The sequence below is a fragment of the Myotis myotis genome, unplaced genomic scaffold (genome assembly GCF_014108235.1).
Source record: "Myotis myotis isolate mMyoMyo1 unplaced genomic scaffold, mMyoMyo1.p scaffold_m19_p_2, whole genome shotgun sequence".
Lineage (NCBI taxonomy): Eukaryota > Metazoa > Chordata > Mammalia > Chiroptera > Vespertilionidae > Myotis > Myotis myotis.
In genome coordinates, this window is record NW_023416324.1 from 213,481,236 (window position 1) to 213,506,938 (window position 25,703).

The 25,703-nt window shown below is 38.5% G+C and overlaps 1 protein-coding gene across 9 annotated transcripts in view; it reads right to left on the reverse strand.

Annotated features, from left to right (window-relative positions):
- DYRK1A (dual specificity tyrosine phosphorylation regulated kinase 1A) overlaps positions 1–25,703 on the reverse strand; it is a 129,228-nt gene that overhangs the window by 71,191 nt on the left and 32,334 nt on the right. For 6 of the 9 annotated variants that reach the window (XM_036347154.1, XM_036347158.1, XM_036347151.1 and 3 more), the window contains exon 2: positions 1,956–2,041. The exons of 1 other annotated variant lie outside the window; for it this stretch is intronic. In XM_036347154.1, coding sequence (XP_036203047.1) covers positions 1,956–1,965 — 10 coding nt within the window. In that variant the 5' untranslated portion in view covers positions 1,966–2,041. Of the gene's footprint in view, positions 1–1,955; positions 2,042–16,050; positions 16,075–17,823; positions 17,995–25,703 lie in introns of those variants that run through there. 2 more of the 9 variants (XM_036347152.1, XM_036347153.1) reach the window with 2 other exon arrangements.

The window sequence follows — 25,703 nt, forward strand, 5'->3', positions numbered from 1 at the left end:
ATGATTATTATGAAAGCTGTTAATTTTATGTTCAAAAACAAGTATTAACTTTCAAATTGTTTAGAGGGAAATACATCAATAGCTAATACATTTATTAGAAAGAACCAGAACTTCTTTCTTGATTTTTGTCCTTTATAGCCAATTAATGTTGAAAATTTTTAAAGAATACAAGGCCAACTAAGAGAGACTGTATTATGTCATAAGTCTAATATTTGTAGTTTTTTTGTGTGTTCTAGCATTCATAAAAATAACAAATCTTCATAAACTGTATTTACTCTTTAGGTATTTCAGTTCATTGATAAACCTTTCTAGAGAAAGCTTTCTGAAAACTCTTCATATCTTACAAAGTAAAAATACAATAGCAACTTTGCCACTTCAAACTTTCATAAGGAAAAATCATGATTAATATTCATGAGTAAGTCTATGAGACACCCCAAAAGCACCTTATTCCTCTCCTACCCTCAGTGGAAAGTGAGCATCTGTTGGGCATAGCCAATATGCAGTGCAGAGATAGCCAATGTGCAATGCAGGGATAGCCAATGTGCAGTGCAGGGATAGCCAATGTGCAATGCAGGGCCCAAGGAGCAATCAGGAGCAGGCAGTGCTGAGAAACTCTTCCTGCAGCAAAAGGTCAAACTTATAAAATCTGACAACAAAATGTTCATAAAATTCTAAAATTTTCTCTGATAATGTTTCTATTTATTTCTTTATGATGGTGATATTCAGCCTCAGTATCATGCTGACTTTATCAGCCACTCAACTAGACTGTGTACACGGCATACATCTAATATGTTCAGGCAAATAAGTGTGTGCACGCTTGAGAGACAGATTACAGATAATTACTCACCCACCTTTTAGTTAAAAAGGATTAGCATCATATTCTTTAAGTCCCTCATGAATGTAAAATATTATTTGATCTATAATTTAATTTGCAAATATGTTCAAGCACACTTTTTCATACAAACTGGTACACCTGAGATATTTTTATAAATCCACTCCAAAGTTTTAAAAAAATGTTAATTTTTCCTTTTTTAAAACAAAGATCACTAAAAACAAAGCCAATGACAAAATGGTTAACAGCTACACCAATAATGTAATTAAATATCTATCTAGGATTTATGCACTTACTTCCTTTCCAGTTAAAATCACATTTTCAAATTATTCATAAATATAATCAAGTAAGACCATCTCTGACAAAGTCTACAAAAATAAGCCACTTGGTTGAACAAAATGCCTCATAATCGGCCTGATTTAAGAAGATATAAGTTTAAAAGTTAATAATACTTTATCCATTAGCTACACTACATTTTCAAGAGTTTGAACATAGCCATACATGAATGAGCCTCAATTTTTCCATGTATGATTAAGAGCACCTCAATTAATTTATAGAACAGTCAAAATTATTCTTTCAAAAATGACTCCATACTGCTTTTCCTATATAAATGACATAAAGGATGGAAAGGAAGGAGGGAGAGAGGGAGGGAGGGAGGGAAGATGAAAGGGAAGGAGGGAGGATTAAAATCCCAGATCATATTTTATAAAGGGATCATACATATAGGTATAATATCCTTAAATTAATTTCAGATACAATGTTAAGTCCTTAAAAGACTTGCTCTAACAGGGATCTGAAGGAAACATACATTCAACTATAAAGGGAATAGTTTATTTATTTTTAACAGAAATACTTCAATTCTCAAAGTATTAGTCAACCATCCACTTTTAAAAAGGTTAAGTGCCAGCAATTATTAAGCTGTATTTGTATTATTACCACTATAAGTCACTAATTATCAAACTGATTTCCAAAGTCAAGTTAAGTAAATAGCCCAGCTATTTTTACATTACTGATCTAAATAATTCTCCCCACTAATACTGTTTACCAAAAAGCTCCCCCATTCAAAATATTCCACATTCTCTCAGACAGCCATAGTCTCATTGTATTTTAAAACTTGAGTCACCTGTATGCATCGTCTTCTTTCAAGTCTCATATCATCCTGATGGGGTGGGGGAAGGGAGGGAAGAGTCCAGCAGCAAAACTATAACACTGTGTGAAGAAAAACAGATTATGATGAGAGATAAGGATGCAAGACAATTATCCCTAATTGAGGAGTATCTAATGTAAGTACAATCCCCAAAACAGACATAAAATTAACTCAAATTCATTACTAACATTTATTTAAGCTTGAAAATAAATTTTATTAAAGTATTCAATTGTCAGGAAGAAAGACATTTTTAAATCTGCCCACTACCAATAATAACTTCACACATTTGTAGATATGAAATAAAAGTCAACATTCTATTATTCTACATAATTTAACTGGGGGGGATCTATATATTGTAATTTCCATCAATTCACAAATCAGTATGAATGCGAGTTCACTTTTCATCATGACTTACTATCAGAGGTAATCACAGGTAATGAAAATTACTTTATAGGAAAGATAACATGTCAATCTACCACTGTTACTTATAAATGAAGTCTGAGACACTGTTCACAACTGCTCCTTCTAAGCCCACAAGCCCTCTTTTGCTCTCTGAATGGCTTCTCTTACTTTAGTTTTTTTACTGTACTTCCTACTTACTGCTTCCACTGAAACTTCATGATTGACCAGCAAATTCCATAATGACTGATAGGAAAGCAAAAGCAACCTCATTGTTGTTATCAACTGAGAGCACATGAAAATAGCAGAAGAGACAAAGACAAGCACAGGCTAAAACCTAACTTATAAATGAGTTCAGTCTAAAAATGCATTCTTTAAATTGATACTATGGGATTCAATAAATATTCCTAATAAAACAATGTTGCTTATCGTGGCCAAGTTCCCAGGCTAGCCAAAAGAAACCTATTGATTCTCAAAGATACTACTGGTCATGGGCACTAGGGACCCTGCAGAACAAACACAGGAAGTTAACAAATTCTAGATCCTCTGTATTTGGACAAATTCTAAAATTGGTTTGTTTTTCTCTGTTAGCACTCTCTCAACTCCTATTACCTGTAATTCCCTAAATTCTACATTATGGCATCCCAATCATCCTGCTTAATAATAATCCTTTCCCCTAAGTACATTCCCAAATTACCATCCAACACTCTTATTGCCTCAGTGTAGTTTCACATCAGGTAATTGATAGAAAGAAATCAACTGGGCTGAAATAATTCACTTTAACTAAATTTGCAATTTTCAACAAGGATGCTAGTTAACCCAAATGAACCCCTAACTGACAGAATTCTAATACTGTTGCAATAAAAAGCAAAAAACTATTTAGGCAGTTTAAAGAAAAACATTTTAGGGAAGGGGATCATAATTTAGATTTGAGTCTATATTTATTGACTCCAAATATTTCTGCTCATTTATTTCTCTTACTGGTGAACTTACAAGTTCTTTAAATGCTCTAAGTCCAAACAGCAGCAACTGGAAGAGGAGCTCAGGGACAGGGGTTTAAATGTATCAATTATTTGTAAATTGGGAATTGCCTGTCTAAAATCATTACCTATTTCCAGATTCCATTTCTATAGAACCATCTTCTAGTTCAAATGCCAGTATGTTAGCAAGTAAAACCCTAAACAGTATCCAATTTGAGGATTGTATGGATAGATGGATGGATAAACATTAAAATACTGCATCAAAATAATTTTATTTGCAAAAATAATATTGGAATAATCAAGATTAAAGGTGGGTTTTTTTTACTTCAAAGACATAGTTCTCTAACAACTTTTCCCCCACATAAATGATCAGTCTTTTCAGTTCTAGCACAAACCATGGAAAAAGAAAATATAAATGAAATCTCTAGCTATACACTATATATCATCAAATACTTTAAGCTCTAAACATCGTATTCTTTACATATAAAATGTTAGTGCTACCTAAACCCCAAGAACGTCAATGGTTTCAATAGAAAAAGATATTACTGTTACAAAAGCACTTTATAAGAAGAATCAAATAAGACATCAGTATTCTTTTTATTTTATTAAAAGTTTGTTAGAAATTAGCAGATCATTGCATAAGTGTTTTAAATATCTAAAGATAATAAGTATGGGTGAGCAAGTGGCACATGCATGCTGCATTTGACTATAGGTCATCAAAATAGTCTGACCCTAAATCTGACATCTTTTAAATATGTTATTGATTTCAGAGAGGAAGGGAGAGGGAGATAGAGATGGCAACATCAATGATGTGAGAGAATCATTGATCAGCTGCCACCTGCACACCCCACACCAGGGATCAGGACGGCAACCCAGCCCTGACCAGGAAATCAAAACGTGACCTCCTGGTTCATAGGTCAATGCTCAACAACTGAGCCACGCTGGGCTGGCAATCTGACATCTTTTAGAAGTCATCCATTAATTACTCCTCATTTGAAAAGCAGCCTTTAGCAAGGGGTAAAATATCTCTACAAGTTACAAAATGTGCTGCTCACACACACAGCAATTAAGTCATTATATACTGAGTATGATAAACTCAAGTCTTGACTGTGGATTGCTTTAAATAGGATTCTAGTGCTTATTCTACATATCCTCCAGGGTGGTTAATTTTCTTTCTTTCTTTGTGTTGTTGTTTTGTGGTTTTTTTTTGAATGTTTACTGATTTTTAGAGAAGGAGGGAGAGAGAATCATTGATGTGAGAGTGAAACTTCGATTAGCTGCCTACTACATGCTTCCTACTGAGGACTGAGCCAACCACCTGGGCATATACCCTGACTGGGAATGGAGCCGGCAACCTTTCAGTGCATAGGATGCCACCCAACCACATGAGCAACACCAGTCAGGGCCAGAGTTGTCACTTTTCACACTCAATAACAAATTACATGAAAAGAACGCTCATATTTAAATTTTCCTGAGAAAAACCTATAGTGAATTTTTCATCTTTTCCCCCAACCATTCACAAATTATGTAGCAAAGATTAGATCAGTGGTTCTCAACTTTCCTAATGCCGCGACCCTTTGATACACTTCCTCATGTTGTGGTGACCCCCAACCATAAAATTATTTTCGTTGCTACTTCATAACTGTAATTTTGCTACTGCTATGAATCATAATGTAAATATCTGATATGCAGGATGTATTTTCATTGTTACAAATTGAACATAATTAAAGCATAGTGGTTAATCACAAAAACAATATGTAATTATATATGTGTTTTCCGATGGTCTTAGGCAACCCCTGTGAAAGGGTCGTTCGACCCCCAGAGGGGTCGCGACCCACAGGTTGAGAACCACTGGATTAGATGCTAATGAAAAGCATCTCCTATCCTAACTACAAGAACCTCCCATAATCCTGAGAACCTCTTACACTATGTCAGGGGTGGGCAAACTTTTTGACTCGAGGGCCACAATGGGTTCTTAAACTGGACCAGAGGGCCGGAACAAAAGCGTGGATGGACTGTTTGTGTGAACTAATATAAATTCAAAGTAAACATCATTACATAAAAGGGTACGGTCTTTTTTTTCAATAGTTTTATTCATTTCAAACGGGCCGGATCCGGCAGTAGTTTGCCCACGGCTGCACTATGTTTTAGCTCACATTTTGCCAAAGGCAATATAACAAATGGTCAATGAACAATCTAGGAACTGAGCTTAAGTGGTTTGAAGTTAAATTTACAAACCATTTTTTAGTTGTCTAAAAATCATTGCATAAAATTAATGTACAGCATATCTTCAGAGATGAGGGGAAAGGAGGGAGGGGAAAAGAGAGGAAGAAAAGGAAAAGGGTGAGAATATCAAAACACACAGTTATGCACGGACATACTGAGATTTATAAGAATAATACTAATCTACCTGGCCAGTGTGGTTCAGTGGTTGAGTGTTGACTTATGAACTAGGAAGCCACTGTTCGATTCCCAGTCAGGGCACATGCCTGGGTTGTGGGCTCAAGCCTCAGTAGGGGGCATACAGGAGGCAGCTGATTAATGATTCGCTCATCACTGATGTTTCTCTCCCTCTCTCACTCTCCCTTCCTCTCTGAAATCAATAATAATGTACTTTTTAAAAATTAATACTAATCGACCAAGACCAAGAGTGGCAAAACTGTGATTGAAATGAACAAACTGGCATGATATGGCAAATCCAGATTAACTGAGGAGTTGATGAATTAAGTGGCAGGTATGATGTTTTCTCCGATGTCACAATGTTTTGTAATGACACAAAACTAAAGATCCTATCTAGTTTCAAAATAAAGTAATAGAGAAACATTACAAGCAGCAGGTGAAAATAATTAGTATGACACAAGCTTAAAAAGTTCTGGTAGGTACTGTTTTACTTCTCAAGCTAGGCAGAAATACACAGACAGTTGTTTTTTTTACTATCATTAATTTTACATTGTATATATACTGTGTGTGTGTATATATATGTATGTATGTGTGTGTGTGTGTGTGTATATATACACACATATATATACTCTTGTATAATTTTGATCCCACAGGAAAAATATAATGCACAATGGGACTTGTATGCATGCACATAAGCATAACCAATGGACACAAACACCAGGGGGATGAGGGCATGAGCGGGGGGGGGGGGGGGGGGGGGGTGGACAATGGGGGGATAAGGACACATATGTAATACCTTAATCAATAAAGTAAAAAATGACAACACATGCAGCAGCTATTTAAAAAAAAATAAAGCTGCCAATTAAGAATAAGCTTCCCCCATTAAAAATGGCGGCAGAGGAGGAGGATGCTGCACCGACATGCTCCCAGGAACAAGCTGGAATTAAACTGAAATATGGAAAGGCTTCCTGAATAATCAATGGAAAACTCACAGGAGAGAACCCTGATACCCAAGGACTGAAGGTGGAGACCACATAGAGACTGGTAGGAGGGGCAGAGGCGCGAAAGGGGTAGCCCGGCACCCACAGACAGCAACTGAAGTCCTGGAGAGATAACTCAGCTCTGGGAGGTTGCCACTGAGAACTCTGGGATCTAATCCCGAAGCGGGGCTCCCCAGCAGAGAGCACCAAACTGAGGAGGATACCCACATAACATCTAGCTGTGAAAAGCAGTGGGGTGCTGTCTGCCAGGGAGTGGCAACTGAAAGTTTGGGCATCCTCTTAAAGGGCCAATACACAAAAACTCCCTGTGGAGCCACCCACCTTGTGCTCTGGCAGAGGGAGGGTGAAGTGGGTTGGAGCTGTGAGAGCAGAACCCAGGACTGGGGACTTGGGGGATAGAACACAGAAGGCAGACACCCCAAGATTCCTGGGCTGAGTCATTCCCTCATGCAGCGAGGACAACTTTCCCACATAGACATCTGCCTTGTGGGGTGGGGGGTGGGGGGGGGGGGTAGACAGTCGACACACCCTATTGGAAAATACCTTGCCCTGAGGATGATTGCCTGGGGGCAATTCAAGTTGGAGGTGGTCTCTAGAGGCTTTAAGTCTTTGCCTGATCCAATTAGTCAGAAACAGCCTTTAACACTGTCCTGCACTAAAGTTTGAGAGGTATAGAGAGGGTCCACCTAAAACATAGTCACAAACCCAGACAACCAAAATGAGGAAACAAAGAAACAACCCCCAAATGAAAGAACTAGCTAATTCTCCAGAAAGAGATAAATGAAGCAGAGGTAAGAAATTTATCTGAAACAGAGTTCAGAGTAATGATGTTAAAAATGCTCAACAGTATGAAAAAAGGTATAGTAACTATGAAAAAAGAACAGTCTGCGATAAAGAATTACCTAACACAAATAAAGAACACATTGGAAGGAATACACAGCAGATTAGGGGAAGCTGAGGATCGAATCAGTGAATTAGAAGACAGAGTTGAAAATATCACTCAATTAGAGAACCAAAAACAATTAAAAAAATAGGAGGACAGCTTAAGGGAGCTGTGGAACAATGTGAAACATAACAATATTAAAATAGTAGGTGTGCCAGAAGAGGCAGAAAGGGAGAAAGGAATAGAAAAAGTGTTTGAAGAAATAATGGTAGAAAACTTCCCTAACCTGGAAAAGAAAAAGTCACACAAGTTCAGGACGCACAGAGAACCCCAAACAACAAGAACCCACTCTTCTGCCTCAAGCATCCCAAACATGAAATAAAGCTTCTAAGTAGTAAATTAACTTGTAAAAGGCATTTCATTTAGGAGAATGGAAGCAGAGAAATTTTGATTACAGCATATCACAGACTGTTATATATTCCCTTAAAAAATTTTTTTAAGAAGATAAACTGCAAAGAGGGTAAGACCAATAGTAGTTAAGTCATTTTTGCACTGAAACGTTGAGCAAGCTATAATAGCACGAAGAGTTAGAAACCTGGATCTTGAATTATATTTACATCTCCAAAGGCACGTTGGAAGTGGGAGTAGCTGAGATATATAATAAAGGGGATAGAAGGATATGATTTCTCATGAAATTATATGAAAAGAACTAACAAAACCATGAGTAAACAGTTGAGAGAAGTTTCAAGAACTAAGAGCAGAGAGGAATAAATAAATATTGCCCCAAATGTTTGCTACATCAAGTTACTTGGCCTCTCTAGGACTGTCTAGGCTCAAATGAGACCAAATTAGACAATGAATATTTGGGTACAGCATTAATTACAGGAAAACAGGAGGGTAATTCATCCTCATATGCATGTTATCCATAATACATAATGCACTGACAAATATTTCTTTTTTTACTGGATGAGAGACTAAAACTCTCAGTGTAAGTTATCATCAATTGGAATAAAGTACAGTGCCCTGTCACTAATTCAAAATAATAAACTACCACTGATATTCTATTTTGCTTGCCATCCTTTATCTTCCATTAGTTGAGTGTGAAAACATAAAAGATTTGCACAAGTTTATATCAACCGTCAAATCTGTCAACATATTTACATGTATTCTCTTGAATTGAGTTCCTCAAATATGAATTCTTAGACGACAGAACTTTTGAACATCCCAACTCCCACTACTGGAGAGTGGTTGCTATATAGATACCAGGAAAAACCTCTACTATAAGCAGACCTAAGTTCCAGAAGGCTCATTTCTAAGACAGTTGGTTGAAAGTCAACATTATATACTTTTTAAGTTATATATGGAATTAAGCAGACTTTTATAAGCTGGCTTGCCTCTAGCCCACCTCTCTCCATAGAATTCAGGTCCACATTTCTGAAAGCCTAGTGAACTGAGCTTGGATGTCTCAGTTATTACTGTTTCCCAGTTATTACTGCATATGAGGTATCTTATCTTTAATGGACACCTATTTCCTTAATCTCATAAACAGTTGTAGAAGGTAGGTAGCACTATTATCCCCATTTTACAGGTGAGGAAACCAAGGCTCAGAGAAGTAAAATGTAGTTGCTCCAAGTCACACATGACTAATGGTAGAGAGATAAGATTCAAATCCAACCAAACTGACTTCAAAACTGCTGCTGCCAGGCTCCATGTTAAACTGAATTTATCATCCATCTCTCCATCCTTCTAACCTGCTAAAAACAAAACAAAAAGGCAAAAGACCAGGGAGGACAGAAAATAATCCACTTCTTCTTGTATTCTCAGTCTTGGTTGATGGGTGTCACCATCACCCAATCTCCCAAACTAAAACCCTAATCATCTAGGACTTTTCCTGTTGCTTACCCCACATGCAATCCACAAATTCTTGTGTTGGATTTCACCTCACAAGTTTTTCTAACTGACCTCATTACTCCATTTCTACAGTTCCTATCAAAGGGCCCTTCTTGTCTGTTTGCACTCCCTGCTCAAGTCTACCCACTATAGCTCATTCTCATCAGAACTATATGCCTTCGAAACAAATCCTGTCACCATTCCAACCCAATTGTGTGCAATTTTGTTGTTCAGAAGCTGGAACTGAACAATAGTCTTTTCTCCATTTAAAATTAAAAATCTCAAGTTTTTCTCCCTCATTTATCTGAAATAAGGTTTATCTGATTATAAAATATGTTCATTGCTTTAAAAAGGAATAAAGAACTAAAAGTCATATAAAATTTCACCACCCTAAAATAATAAATCTTTGCTCTTGTTTTTATAATTTTACATCTTTACATCAACAATTTATACTTGTATGATTTTAAATAGTTGTATAGTACTATGTACAGAAGGAGGTTTACTTCAAGCAAACACCTATTGCGGAATATTTGGGTTGTTTCCAATTTTTCACTACCATATATTTTGAAACTTGAAACCTGCTTTTACCCACTTGCTAATGGAACCAAGAGCAAAGTAATGTAAACAAAACACCAAGATTTTTTTCAATCTCTTCTGTTGATGTGCTTCTTGAAGATACTATTTTATACTAGAGGCCAGGTGCACCAATTCATGCACGGGTGGGGTCCCTCAGCCTGGCCGGCGATTGGAGCGATCGGGGCCATCTTGCCCAGTCCCAATGGGGGCCAATGGAGGCCAGCCAACCAGAGAGGGACCACCGGAGGGCTCCAGGGTGTGTCTGGCCCTCTCGCCCAGTCCCGACTGGCTGGACTCCAGCAGCAATCTAACCTATCAGCCGGAGCGTCTGCCCCGGGTGGTCAGTGCGCGTCATAGTGACTGGTCAAGCAGTTGACCAAACGGTCAACCAATCACACACTTAGCATATTTCGCTTTTATTATAGAGGATCGCCTATACAGAATGTCCTCAATTCAAATCAATCCTAGTTCATAAGAGGAATTAAAAAGGAATGGCCATGGTTTGGCTCAGTGGATAGAGCGTCGGCTTGCAGACTAAAGGGTCCCAGGTTCGATTCCGGTCAAGGGCACATGACCAGTTGCGGGCTCGATCCCCACTGGGGGCATGCAGGAGGCAACCAATCCATGATTCTCTCCCATCACTGATGTTTCTATCTCTCTCTCTCCCTCTCCCTTCCTCTCTGAAGTCAATAAAAATATATTTTAAAAAATAAAAAAATAACATAAAAAATAAAAAGGAATGGCCAAGCCCTGCTGGGATGGCTCAGGTGGTCGAGCACTATCCCATGTACCAAGAGGTTGCTGGCTCGATTCCCAGTCAGACCATATGCCCAGGTTGCAGGATGGATCCCCAGTAGGGGATATGCAAGGCAGCCGATAGATGTTTCTCTATCATTGATGTTTCTATTTTCTCTCTCTCTCCCTTCCTCTCTCTCTAAAAACTCAATAAAAACCTATTAAAAAAAAAAAAAGGAATGGCCCAATGGCCCATTTTTTACATTACTTTTAGGTGCTAAGAGAATAACACAAGGATGTGATCCAGTATTTCATGTTCTCCCTGGTTAATTTCCCTCCTTAACCTAAACATCTGGGGTGATCTCACTTGTGTATGTATTTCGTAAACAAAAAAGTGCCTGTTGCCCTAGCAGGTTTGGCTCAGTAGATAGAGCATTGGCCTGCGGACGGAAGTGTCCCTGGTTCCATTCCAGTCAAGGGCACATGTCCGGGTTGCAGGCTCAACCTCCAGTCAGGGTCATTCAGGAGGCAGCCAATCAATGATTCTCTCTCATCATTGATGTTTCTATCTCTCTCTTCCTCTCCCTTCCTCTCTGCAATTAATAAAAATATTTTTTAAAGTGTCTGTCAGAAGACACAGGAAGAATATGTTCAATCAATAGCTTCCAAACCCTTCTCATAGTGTCTATGAGAACCTTTCCAGTGCCCTGGAAAACCACTCTGTTCTCTCCTGTCTGATAACACTGACTTTTCTAAATAGGATGGTCTAAAGTATAATAATACATATACACACATATAATTTTATTTATAAAATATACGTTATATATAATTTATTTACATAAATGCATGCACACATATACTTAGTTGGTAATATGTACTTTTAGACATACATAATTATATGTAATTTTATAAACCACTGCTTTTAATTATCCTTGCATTTTCAAAAATACATAAAAATAACCAGGCCCAGAATTAATTAAAAAACACACACTATTATTAACAGCTTACATTTTCTTCCAATAAGCCTATTACTAAGAGTAATAAAATGAGTTTAGTTTTACTTGTTTTCCCTGCTACAATTTTGTGGAACTTACAAAAAGGTTACCTCCTCAAAAAATCCTTAATATGTGTGCTCTTATATTTCAGACTACCAGTTATCCTCCAAATTCTCCATCTCTCTTTTTACTTTTCACCCCAACCTCAGGTTACCTCCAATTCCGGGCCCCTCCACTCATTCCTCTATAATCTTTCTCTCCAAAGGAAGTACTTCAAACGTTTACTTGAAACTAATTATTCTGGTCTCTTTTTCTCCACCCTAACTTCTCACTCAGTATCTAGACCAGTGGTTCTCAACCTTGGCTGCACATTAGAATCACCTGGGAATTTTTTTTTTTAATCCTGATTTCTGGGCCTCATCCTCCGACCTCATCCTCCAAGATGAAGCCCAGAAATCAGGATTTTAAAAAGATTCCCAGGTGATTCTAATGTGCAGCCAAGGTTGAGAACCACTGATCTAGACCAACAACAAGCTGCTTGGGTCACTTCCAGTGTCACATTACTACCACAATTCACTATCCCTAAAACATCCTCACCCCTTCCTCACACAGCTCACCTTCCCAGCTCTATCCCAGCACTGCCATGCTTCTAGAGCAGTGGTTCTCAACCTTCTGGCCCTTTAAATACAGTTCCTCATGTTGTGACCCAACCATAAAACTATTTTCGTGGCTACTTCTTAACTGTAATGTTGCTACTGTTATGAATCGTAATGTAAATATCTGATATGCAGGATGGTCTTAGGCGACCCCTGTGAAAGGGTCGTTCGACCGCCAAAGGGGTCGCGACCCACAGGTTGAGAACCGCTGGCCTAGAGACTTCTTAAAAACTGCTGACTTCATCTACTCTAAGTGGTCTCACTAAATCCTATCAATTTTGAAACGCCTCAGGCCTTTCCACTCTTCTCCATGCCCAGTGCAATCACCTGATCAGGGTACATGTCTAGGGTTTCAGGCTCAATTCCCAGTAGTGGGTGTACAGGAGGCAGCCGATTAATGTTTCTCCCCTCTCCCTTCCTCTCTCTCTCTCTCAAGTCATTAAAAACATTTTAAAAATTAAAAAGCCATTTCATGATAGAAAATACACAATTCACATACAAAAGTGTATCATTAAAATGATTTCAAAAATAAGTATGTTCAAGACAAAAAGAAAAGGTGGCATAGATTATGGTACATTCATATGATAAAATATTATGTAATCATTTACTTCTTATGATAATTGTATTACATGAGGGAAAAAGTCATATACAGTGGGGCCTTGACTTACGAGTTTAATTCCTTCCAAGACCGAGCTCGTTAAAGAGCTCATTAACTCAAATTACTCTGTCAACTCAATGCAAAAAATCGGCCAAGAGACAGCTGGTATCTCAAAAACTCATTAGTTGGGACACTCGTAAGTCAAGGCCCCATTGTACCAGAAAGAGCTCAAAATCTTCCCCAAAGCAGAGTTCCAGGAAAGTAAAATAATAGCACAGAAAAACCCTGGAAGAAAATACATAGTTATTAATGATGAATGTCTTAGGCCTGTGGTCAGCAAACTGCGGCTCGCAAGCCACATGCGGCTCTTTGGCCCCTTGAGTGTGGCTCTTCCTAAGCCTTAGAAGTACCCTATTAAGTTAATAACAATGTACCTCCCTATATAGTTTAAGTTTAAAAAATTTCGCTCTCAAAAGAAATTTCAATTGTTGTACTGTTGATATTTGGCTCTGTTGACTAATGAGTTTGCTGACCACTGTCTTAGGCTAATAAAAGTCTGAGTGATTTTTAATTTTCTTCTTTTTACTCTTCAGTGCATCACAACTTTTGTAAGTAAGCAGGAGAAAAATGGTCCAAGAAATTCAGCCTCCATTCTATATAATAAAGAGCTAATATGCTAATTAGACCAAATAGCCAAACGACCTTCTGGACAACCTTCCAGACAAAGCCAAGGCTGCGAGGGCTAAGCCCCTTGCACAAATTTCGTGCATCGGGCTTCGATCTTAACATAAAAGCCATCATGGAATCTAGCTAAAGGCCACAACTATGAGGACAACCTGTAAGTACAGCCAATTTTAAAACTCCATTATAGGGTAAATCTCATGATAATAAACTACTAAAGATCTTTGTGTTTAAAAATCACTTAATATATTGCTAGGTGACTATCCCCAAAAAAGCATTTAATGTTGCTTAACCCAGTCGCTATTCAAGGCCCTAAACCAGCCGTGGGCAAACTTCAGCCCGCGGGCTGGATCCGGCCCGCTTGAAATGAATAAAACTAAAAAAAAAGAAGACCGTACCCTTTTATGTAATGATGTTTACTTTGAATTTGTATTAGTTCACACAAACACTCCATCCATGCTTTTGTTCCGGCCCGCCGGTCCAGTTTAAGAACCCATTGTGGCCCTCAAGTCAAAAAGTTTGCCCACCCCTGCCCTAAACCATCAGACTCTTCAGCCTGCCCTCGTTTAACCTCCTGGCTCCACAACTTACTGGGTAGCTTCAAGCAAAGTTCTAAAACTCCTAAGTGACTGAGTGTCTCATCGACACAGAGAGGATAATCCCATAAAACTTTGTATTATCAATGGCTCAGCACTCATACAGCATTTAAATCACTGCACAGTAAGTGCTCCATACACATTCACTTCTGTATACTGTAATATTACATAGTCATTACCACCACCTTTCCAGTCTTACCTCCTGCTACACATTTTCCCCAATCTACACTACAACCCCAAAAGACAAAGCCCATTCCCCAAATACCACGTTTTGCTCAGGTTATTATTCCTTCCTTACCCATCTCTGCCTGTCAACACCATTCTGGAAGCCCAACACCAACGCTTTCTCCCCCAGAAGTTCTCCCACCAGCATCCGCGACAGACACTTCCTCCTCAGCCCTGCCACAGCAGTATTTATATGCCTTTATTGCGACCCTAACCCCACTCTGCCTTGAACTATAGGTAACTGACTATATGCACATCAGCATGTAGTCCCAGAGAGTAGGAAAAGCCTTGTTCATCTCACCCTACAGGACGGCCAGCTTCCTCAACTATAGCCAATTCTCAACAGAGAGAGAAAACCATCATCAAACCAACTCATCTCCTAAAACATGGCTTTTGGTTGCTTTGTTGAAACAAATTGATTAAAAATTTTAAATACTTAAGATGAGATATTAATATTAAGCACAGTTAGGTCACACCTGCAATCTAATGGTGGGGAAAAATGAATTTGCCATGGTTTAGCTCTACTAGTATAACTCATTTCAATGCAAAAAGCACAAAATCCAGTACATTTGCTGTAGAGGATAATAATTATATGAATTAAAAATATTATAAATAATCATCAACTATACAAATAGCCATAATAAAACTTGAGCATAGATTGAGCTGAGATTTTTTTTTGTTAAATACCAACCCACTTTCTAAAGAGTACTTTTACATTTGGTATTACTTATATTAAAAACTAGAGGCCTGTTGCATGAAAAGATTCGTGCAATAGGCTTTCCCTTCCCCTGGCTGCCGGCACCGGTTTTCCTCCGGCACCCGGGACCCAGGCCTTCGCTTGGGTCGGAGCAGCCTTCAAAGCCTTCGCTGCTCTGGCCGGAACCACCTTCAGTCTTTGCTCCGTCGCTTTCGTGCCTACGTATGCAAATTAACCATCTTTGTTGGCGGTTAATTTGCATATCTCACTGATTAGCCAATGGGAGGTGTAGCGGAGGTACGGTCAATTACCATGTTTGTCTATAATTAGACAGGATAACAGAAAACCAAGTGGGCAAAATATTCATGACTGCCAAAGCAGGATAAGGACATGGAGGCTCATTTTATTATTCTGTCCACTTTTGTGTATGTTTGAAGCTCTCCATAATAAAAACTTTTTAAAACACTAAGAGTGAGTTCTCGTACTTAGAGCCATCTTCTTAGAAAACTCTGCACCATGAGCGCCAAGTGGAGGAAGAAGCGAATGCGCAGGCTGAAGAAAAGAAGGAAGATGAGGCAGGGGTCCAAGTACACTCAAGTTTGTGCACCCGTGAAGGCACAAGAGCAGAAAAAAAAGGGAAGCCAGAGGACAGGGACACTGGTACAAATTGTCAGCCTGCATGTCTGCTGATGAGAACTTCTCCATGGGACCTAGAACATACACACGCCACCGCCTTTTGGGAGACTACCCTGCTCTTACAAAAACATTCCCTTGTGGATCTTTGCCCTGGACCTGTGACATTCTGGATTGGTCTGTTCTCAGTTGTAACAGTGTAACATGTACAATAAATCATCTCTTCTGTCTTAGCTGAAGAAGAAGAAGAAAAAAGAACAAAATAACTAAATAGTGGTATTTTTTAAAGGATTAGAAATATGATTATTTAAACTACACAATGATTAAAATCAGCGATTTTCAACCTTTTTCATCTCAGGGCACACATAAATAAATTACTAAAATTCTGCAGTACACTGAAAAATAAATTTTTTCCAGTCTGACAAATATTGGTATGAAAAATTATTTTTGGTTAATCCTCACCTGAGGATATATTTTCCATTGCTTTTTTCAAACAGTGGAAGGAAGGGGAGAAGAGAGAGAAACATCAATGTGAGAAAGACACATCAACTGGTTGCCTCCCCTACTCAACCTGACCAGCGCCAGGGAGCGAACCCACAAGCCAGGTACCGGCCCTCAACCAGGAATCAAACCTGAGACCCTTTGGTGTGCAGGCTAACACTCTAAGCACTGAACCACTCCGGCCAGGGCAAAAAAATTGGTACAACTTTGATTCATTTATACTGAATGGCTCTTGTTGTGTTGGCTGTTGTCATTTTTTTATTTGACAATCTAACAAAGAAGTGGTCAGTATGCCCCTGATTAAATATTGCATGTTTGAAAAATTTTTGTGGCATACCAGTTGAAATGATAAAATAAGTGAGTCACTAGACAAAAGAAGCTAATTTACAAGAAACCTAAGGATTCAATAACCTTTTATGACAACAGAGCTTACAAACATACCATGACTGAGTAAAAGTTGCATTTTTATTCTTTTGTTTGTTCCTCTTTGGGAAAAGGAGAAAAGGGGTTAAAATTGTTTGGGAAACTATTTTCCACAAAAGGTTGTTTTTAAATAAATCACTAACAAAGATTTACCTATGTAAGTTTTGGTTTCCATAAAAAAAATTTCTAGGGCATTCACTGTGTTAATAAATGTACCCTGTGGCCTTAGCCGGTTTGGCTCAGTGGATACAGTGTCAGAAAGCAGACTGAAGGGCCCGGGTTCGATTTACATCAAGGGCACAAAACTCAGTTGCAGGCTCAATTCCTGGCCCTGGTCAGGCCATTTGGGAGGCAACCAAACAATGTGTCTCTCTATATCTCCCCCTACCTTCCACTCTTTCTAAAAATCAATGGGAAAATATCCACAGGTGAGGATCAACAACAAGATAGATAGATTAGATTAGATAGAGCCGTGTTTCCAAATCCACTTTGTATACTTTTTTTAAAACACTTATTCTTATTTTATTTTTATATATTTTTATTGATTTCAGAGAGGAAGGGAGAAGGGGAGAGAGATAGAAACATCAATTATGAGAGATTGATCGGCTGTCTCCTGCACGCCCCCTATTGGGGAGTGAGCCTGCAATCCAGGCATGTGCCCTTGACCAGAATCGAACCTGGGACCCTTCAATCCGCAGGCCGACATTTTATCCACTGAGCCAAACCAGCCAGGGCCACTTTGTATACTTTTTAAAAATAAAGATAAATAGACAAACAAACAAACACTGTGGTAAGAAAATTCAGGGAGTTGGGTTGAAATTCACTTTAGGATGTCATCAGCTAGCTAATGAATCAATCAAGAGCAAATTTCCTAGTGCCAAAGTCCACAAAAGACAGGTATCACTGCTAATTTCAAAAGCGTATATTCTCTAGTCACTTTTGGAGAGGGAAAAATTGAACATTTTAACAACTTACCCCCAAATTTCCTTTTGCTATCCAAAGTCAATTTTGATTTTAATCTTCCTACTTTTTCATATTAAGCAGAACACCACACTGTTCACGTCTGATAGAGATGAATTACATAACATTGAATTTACAGCTAAGAAATCTTCAATTTCATTTCATTCAAATCAATCCTTTAGCAGAAGTGGAAACCGAGAAATCATGTATGTGCCTTATTTATGACTAATCTGAAATAAAGTAAGCACTGAAAAAATCTGATTACCAAACCAATTGCTATTGTAATTGAGCACTCAAACTCCATTGCTACACAGAAATATCTGCAAAGATATATATATATAACAAGAACATATGTATACTTACTTATAAATGAGAAAAATGTCCAGAAAGGTTAACTGCAAACCTTTAGTAGCAGTGTCTCTATTTAAGGCAATGAGCTAAGAAGGTAGTGGTATAGAAGTGAGGACAAAGTTGAGAAACAAACACACATATTTCTGTATACACTTCAAGAAGTGCCATCATTTACGTCTACTGAAACTGAAAATGGTATCAAGTAACTGCACATACACAATATCTTAAAAATCAGATGTCATGACATGATGTAGAGTTTTGAATTCATCATTCATTTCAACAAATATGTGCTAAGTACTAAAGTCATAAGAGTAAGATTTACTGTCACTGTGCCTGCCACCAGGGATCTCATAGTCCAACTTGAGAAACAGACAAAAATCCCAATATTATGACTGCAAACTTTGCTAATAATTATGAGAAAAAGACTGCTAAAAGAGAATATAACAAGGGGAACAAATTTAGATTTGAGGAAGGGGGAATATCAGAAATGATCTTTCCAACAACCTGACAAGTGAGGCCTGCAGTTATATCTGTAAGGTTTCTTAAGTTTCCAATTCTTTTAATTTCTAGATCTACATAAAGAGAGGAGGTGAGAGAATTCAAACTTCTGAGAAAGTAATAGATGGGTGAGGATCTGGAAGTACCAAGACAATGGAAGACTAAAAGAACAATGAATAAATGTCTCCAAATAATGAAGACAAATCTCACAAAAATAAAATGAATTGACTTGCTCCCTGTACTTCAAAAAGACCGACTAAAACCAAGTTTAAGTACAATATTACAGGAGAACAGGTAGAGAATGAATAAAAGAAGAAGGCATCCAATGGAGTTGTTTCATGTATGGCAGGCAGGCAAACCCGCCCTCCCCCTCTTTTCCCCACCCGATCCCATCATTGCATGTTCCTGCAAAGCCTGGGACTCATAGCATCTGCCTGGCCATGATTCCAACACTAAGCGGGAAGTGGGGTTCAATTACTTTTTACTCTCAGCCCACCACCCCCTGTCCTGACCTTCGCCCAAAGGATTACATCACTACAATACTATTTTAACATCTGTCCGCTCCATTCAATATAATCAGGGAGACAGCTAGAATTTTAGAAGAAAATCGTCTCCTCCGCTGAAACTATATTTTTGTCCTGGGGATAATTCACCAACATGGTGGAGGGAACTGAAGTCCAAGCAAAGCATGGCAATCCTGCTAAGATGTGAAGGTAAAGACTAGAGTTCCGAAGAGCTGGAATCTTTGGGAAATGGGGCAACAGAGAGATATGAGCTGTGCAGAAGGGGGTCACCAGAACTCTGTGTAGGGGACCCAAGAGGACCAAAATGCACATGGACAGGGTGAGACTATCCAAAGCTTAGCAAAATGACTTCTATGAGATCAGAACAGAAGTGACAGAGAATGAGCAGGCCTGGGGGAATTTAGTGTTCCTGTCCAGCAGAAAAATCGCATTAACAGAATATGAAGGTTAATTTATTTTTTAAAGCAGTTTATTGATTTCAAAGAGGAAGGGAGAGAGAGAGAGATAGAAACATCAATGATGAGATGTTTCTGTTGGGGATTGAGCCCCCAACCAGGGCAAGTGCCCTTGACCAGAATCAAACCCAGGACCCTTTAGTCCACAGGCTGACATTCTATCCACTGAGCCAAAACAGCTAGGGCTAAAGGTTAATTTAATGTGTCAACTTGACTGTGCCTTGAGTGCCCAGGCACTTGGCCAACAAATGTCATTCTGGGTTGTCTGTGAAGGTGTTTCTGAATGAGATTAACATTTGAATGGTAGACTGACTGCTCTCCCCAATGTGGGTGGGCCTCACCCAGTCAGCTGAGGATCTGAATCAGGGGTCCTCAAACTACAGCCCACGGGCCACATGCAAACACAAACATTGTATTTGTTCCCGTTTTGTTTTTTTACTTCAAAATAAGATATGTGCAGTGTGCATAGGAATTTGTTCATAGTTTTTTTTTAAACTATAATCCAGCCCTCCAACAGTCTGAGAAACAGTGAACTGGCCCCGTTTAAAAAGTTTGAGGACCCCTGAATTCTAAATAGAACAAAATGGCTGGGACTTTTTATCACTTCCACAACTTTTCCACTCTAACTGTGTTAAGTTGGGACATAGATCTTTTTCCCCACCTTTGAACTCAAACCAAAACATCAGCTCTTCTTGAATCTTAAGTCTGACAGTTTTCAGACTAGAATTTACACCATCGGCTTTCCTGGGTTTTCAACTTGCCAAGTGAAGATCTTGGGACTTCTCGGCATCCATAATCATGTGAGCCAACTCCTATTGTATCTGTTTCTCTGGAGAATCCTGACAAATACATACCTTCACATTCCTTTCCCTCCTTCAAGACTAAGGCCACACCCTGGAATACAGCCTACTCCAGACCAATACGAATAATGTTTAAAGCCAAACCTGACAACATCCAGAGAGAGACCCAGTGTGGAAGCCATGTCCCACCAGATTAAAGTGGAAAGGAGTCACTTTGATTTTTCCATAAATCTTGCAAAATAAAGCAAAAAACCCAAACCTATATAAATTCAAGATAATCAATCAGCCTTCTAGAACAAACATTAACACTCTCAAAAAGAAGAAAACATGATATTCAAATCCTAAAACTATAACCAAGCAAAAGAAACAGAAAAATGTGATCCACAGTCAATGAGTCAACAAAACACCAACACCAGGACAGATCAGATGTTTGATTGCACAAAGACTTTAAAGCAGCTATTTTATACAAAGAATCAGAAGAAAATATGTTCAAAATCTTTAAGGAACATATGCTCTTCAATGTATGAGCAAAGTGTCTCAGCAGAAAAACAAATTATCAAAAAAAAAAAAAAAAAGAACACAAAGGAAATTCTAGAAGTAAACATAATATCTAAATGAAAATTTACAGGATGTTTTTAAGAGCATATATTAAAGATGGTAGAAAAATAAGCAAACTTAAAGACAGATCAATAGAAATTATCCCGTCTGAAGGAGAGAAATAAGACTGAAGGAAATGAAGAGGCTCTTAAAGAACAGCAGAATAGCGAATGTTCTAGCACATGTAAAAGAAATCAGAAGACAGTGAGCAGAGGAAAATAAATATTTAAAGAAATCATGGCTAAAAACCTCTCAAATGATAACCACACCCCAGCATATTATAGGGGAAAAGCATAAAAACCAAAGATGAAAAGAAAATCTTGAAAGTAACTAGAGAGAGAAAAGATACTATAATTTTCCCTCAGTATCAACAGGGGATTGCTTCAAGGATCCTGTAGATACCAAAATTCAGATGCTCACTTCCATTATATAAAATTGCATAGAACAATACGTGCAGTCAGCCCTCTCCATTATCATAAATGCCCAAACTCAGATCAAAAATACTGTTTTCAATCCACGTTGGCTGAATCAAAAGATGTGAATCCCACAGATATAGAAAGTTGACTGTATATATAGAAAACAAAACAAAACAGTAATATCATTGACATATCATCAGAAACAATAAAAGCCAGAAAACAATCAATCTGGAATTCCATATCCAGTGAAAATAATCTTCAAACATAAAGGTAAAATGAAGGCATTTGCAAGATTTTTTTTTAATCTAAGATAATTCTTTGCCAGCAAACCTGCACTACAAAAAAATGCTAAAGAATGTTCTTCAGACTGAGAGGAAATGATACTGATGGAAACACATATCTATACAAAGGAATGAAGAGTGACAGAAATGGTAAATAAGTAGGTAAATTCTCACAAATGAGTATTTTTCTCATAAGTTAAAGATTGAGTGTTTAAAACAAAAATTAATTGGAAGCTGGAGTTTAAAATGTGCTTAAAGCAAAAATAATAAAATTGTAAGCTATAGTTTATAATGTGTAATATAACATATGTAGGAGTAAAAACCATGGAAACAATTGCACAAAGTGGGAGGCAGATATGCCTGTTGTGTTTATGGTTCTTACATTTGGAAAAGGGGGAACAGAAAGTGAAAAGTGTCACTATTTGAAAACTGGTATGTACTTCCTTCAAAATATAGAATAGTGGTGCCTTATCTCTCTCTATTTCTCTCTCCCCCCCACCCCTCCTCTCCCCCCTCTCCACCGCCCCCACAAGATCCAAAGGCCCTTCTTTTGCCTCTGTAACTTGTTTTCTGAGCCCTTGCAGTCCAGCTGGCTCATTTTTTCTACCTCTGTGACTTTCTAAATAAACTTAAGCTTGTATTTTTTAAAAATTAAATTTTAAAATATATAGAATACCTTCAGAAATTCCTGTTAAGCGCTCATACACAGTAATTACAAACACACAAAGAAACCCCCCATCACAAGAGAAATTTAGCAGAAAAACAACAAATTTCATATCCAGGAACTTAAAATAATTTGAAAAGAACTTAAAACTTATTTTATGATGTTTAGAAAAATAAATGAAGAGTCTGTTTTTTAAAAGGTGACCAAAAACAGTCAGGTTCAAGAAAGAAGCAGGTATTAAAATTAATACACACACATACATTTCTGTTAATGACTGGCTCATGACTTCAAAAACTCTCCATTGGGCCCTAGCTAGTTTGGCTCAGTAGAGCGTCAGCCTGCGGACTGAAGGGTCCCGGGTTCAATTCCAGTTGTGGGCTCGATCCCTGGTAGGGGGTGTGCAGGAGGCAGCTGATTGATGTTTTTCTCTCTCATCTATGTTTCTATCTCTCTTCCACTCCCTTCCTCTCTCTGAAGTCAATAAAAACATAAAAAAATTCCTAGATTGCAAAAATAAATTTCCATAGTTTGTATTATTTTCCTAAATTTACTCATCTATATTTATAAAAGCCTAAACGACCACTGACTGGCCAACCCCGCTGACTGGCCAACCGGCCAACCGGCCGGTGGCTATAACGTGCAACGACCACCAGGGGGCAAACGCTCAACACAGGAACTGCCAAGTGACAGCAACTTTGCAGAGTGCCCTCTCGCACTCCGGGACCCCTCAGGGGATGTCGGACTGCTGGTTTTGTCCCAATCCCCGCAGGCCAGGCCAAGGGATCCCACTAACCAGGCCTCTAGTTTTTAATAAATGCTTGATAAAAATTTCCACTGTCAGCTTGAGCTACCCCTAAAAGAACAATAACCTCCATTGTTTAGAGACAAGTAGATCACAAACCATCGTTATAAATGGCATGTAAGGTGGCAAAATTAGGAGAGATGCCTCTCATATTGGATCCCAAATTTGGATCATCAAAGCTAACACTGAAAAGTTACAAAATATATTATGGCGTCTTACCGTAATTGAAAATATACTTATAGCCGAAACCGGTTTGGCTCAGTGGATAGAGCGTCAGCCTGCGGACTGAAAGGTCCCAGGTTCGATTCCGGTCAAGGGCATGTACCTGGGTTGCGGGCACATCCCCAGTAGGAGATGTGCAGGAGGCAGCTGATCGATGTTTCTCTCTCATCGATGTTTCTAACTCTCTCTCTCTCTCCCTTCCTCTCTGTAAAAAATCAATAAAATATATTTATTAAAAAAAAAAAAGAAAATATACTTATAGCTGAAAGTTAGTATTTCAAAAGAAAAGCATTCTCTTCCAAATAATTTACAAGAGTGTAAATTGAAAAATCTCTCTCTCTCTCTCTCTCTCTCTCTCTCTCTCTCTCTCTCTCTCGTACACTTTCAGACACACACACACACACCAAAATCCACATACTAATCTCTGGAGCCTATAGATGTTATTGTACCTGGGAAAAGGTTTGCATTGTCACATCCCACTTTGCAGATGTGACTAGGATGAAGTCGAGAGGAGGAGATTATCCAGGTGGGCCCCACACACCATCAAAAGCACCCATATGAGAGAGAGGCGGGGGAGATTTGACGCAGACAGAAGGCAATATGACCATGGAGAGAGAGATTAGAGCAGCCGTGGGCAAACTACGGCCCGTGGGCCGGATCCGGCCCGTTTGAAATGAATAAAACTATTGGAAAAAAAGACCGTACCCTTTTATGTAATGATGTTTACTTTGAATTTATATTAGTTCACACAAACACTCCATCCATGCTTTTGTTCCGGCCCTCCGGTCCAGTTTAAGAACCTATTGTGGCCCTCGAGTCAAAAAGTTTGCCCACCCCTGGATTAGAGTAATATGGCCATAAATCAAGGAATGTCGGCAGCACAAGAAACTAGAAGAGGCAAGAACAGATTGTCTCCTAGAGACTCCTGAGGAAGCGCATCCCTAGCCCTCAGACACTTAAGTGAAAAGGTGTGCGTAACCCCTAGAGTGCCGGGGAGCGCGGTGGCACTCCTGTCTTTTGCCAAAAGTGCCGGGAGCGCTATCAAAGCTTCGAAATGGCGTCCAGTTCTAAGTCTGCCTTTATTAGTGATGATGATATTGCTAAACATGTCAATGTAGTAAAGGTTTCCTTAAGTTTTTGAATATGTAACTTCATTTACTTGCGATTCATAATCTTTTTCCTAAACTGCTGTAAAATCAGCAAAAATGCCTTGGCAATTTTAGCATAGTTCCTAGGATACTGGTTGGCACTCAAAGGGTTAATTTACATCAGCATCTCATTGAGAATGATAAGGAGTCTTACTGCTTTTCGGTGAGTTCCTTCAAACTTTAAAAAGACAACCATTCTAAGACGTAATTTGAAATCCCCTCCACTCTCCTGCTCGGTGAAATCTAACACTGAGCCACCAACTTACGAAAGTTCAAGAAAAGTATGGAAGCTCAAGACTATTCTACCATGGACCACCAACGTTAGAATGCCAAACCTAGATGTCAATGACATGAGGGCACAAACTGTCTTATTTTTCACTAACATTGGTATATTATTTGTCAATTATATTAACCCTTACATTCCCTGTAAAGCAAGCATGTCAAACTCGCGGCACAAGGGCCACATGTGACCCACAATGAATATTTTTGCAACCCAGCCAATAGAACAGTATGTAAGAAACATTTTAATAGAAATTTTGTGACTAAATTTTTACACTATCCTGTTATACATAATTATTAACAAACTACGTTTGTTGACTGACTACTATAATCGTGTGGCATTCATTTTCCTTATGCGCCTTATGCGCAGGTGCACCATTTCTCTCCACTAATACCAGCAGCAAATATTTTAGCAGCCTATGGCCACATCATTAGTCTTGTACTGACTTGTTTGGTGTGCGCAACAGGAAATACTTTGCTTTTGGAGTCATGAAAAATAGTTTTATTTGCGTTACGCTTATTAATTTGTGCAGTTATTCAGTGTCTGGTAAGTTAATGTTCAAGAACAAATATTAATTTTTATTAAAATGTTCTATTATTTTATGTTAACGATGGCTCATTTATTTCAGCCCTTTGTATTCACCATGTCTCTGTCAAAATAAACCTACGTTTCTAAGAAAATTGAAGCTTTTGGTTTTTTCTTCATAAACTTAAAACCTTGATTACTTGGCCCGTGTGAGCCTTTGAGTTTGACATGCTTGCTGTAGAGATTCCCTACGACCAAATGATGTACATTTGCATTACCACTCTTCCCTTTCCTGTATCCTGAAGCTTAATGGTGAACCTGCAGGTCTCTAT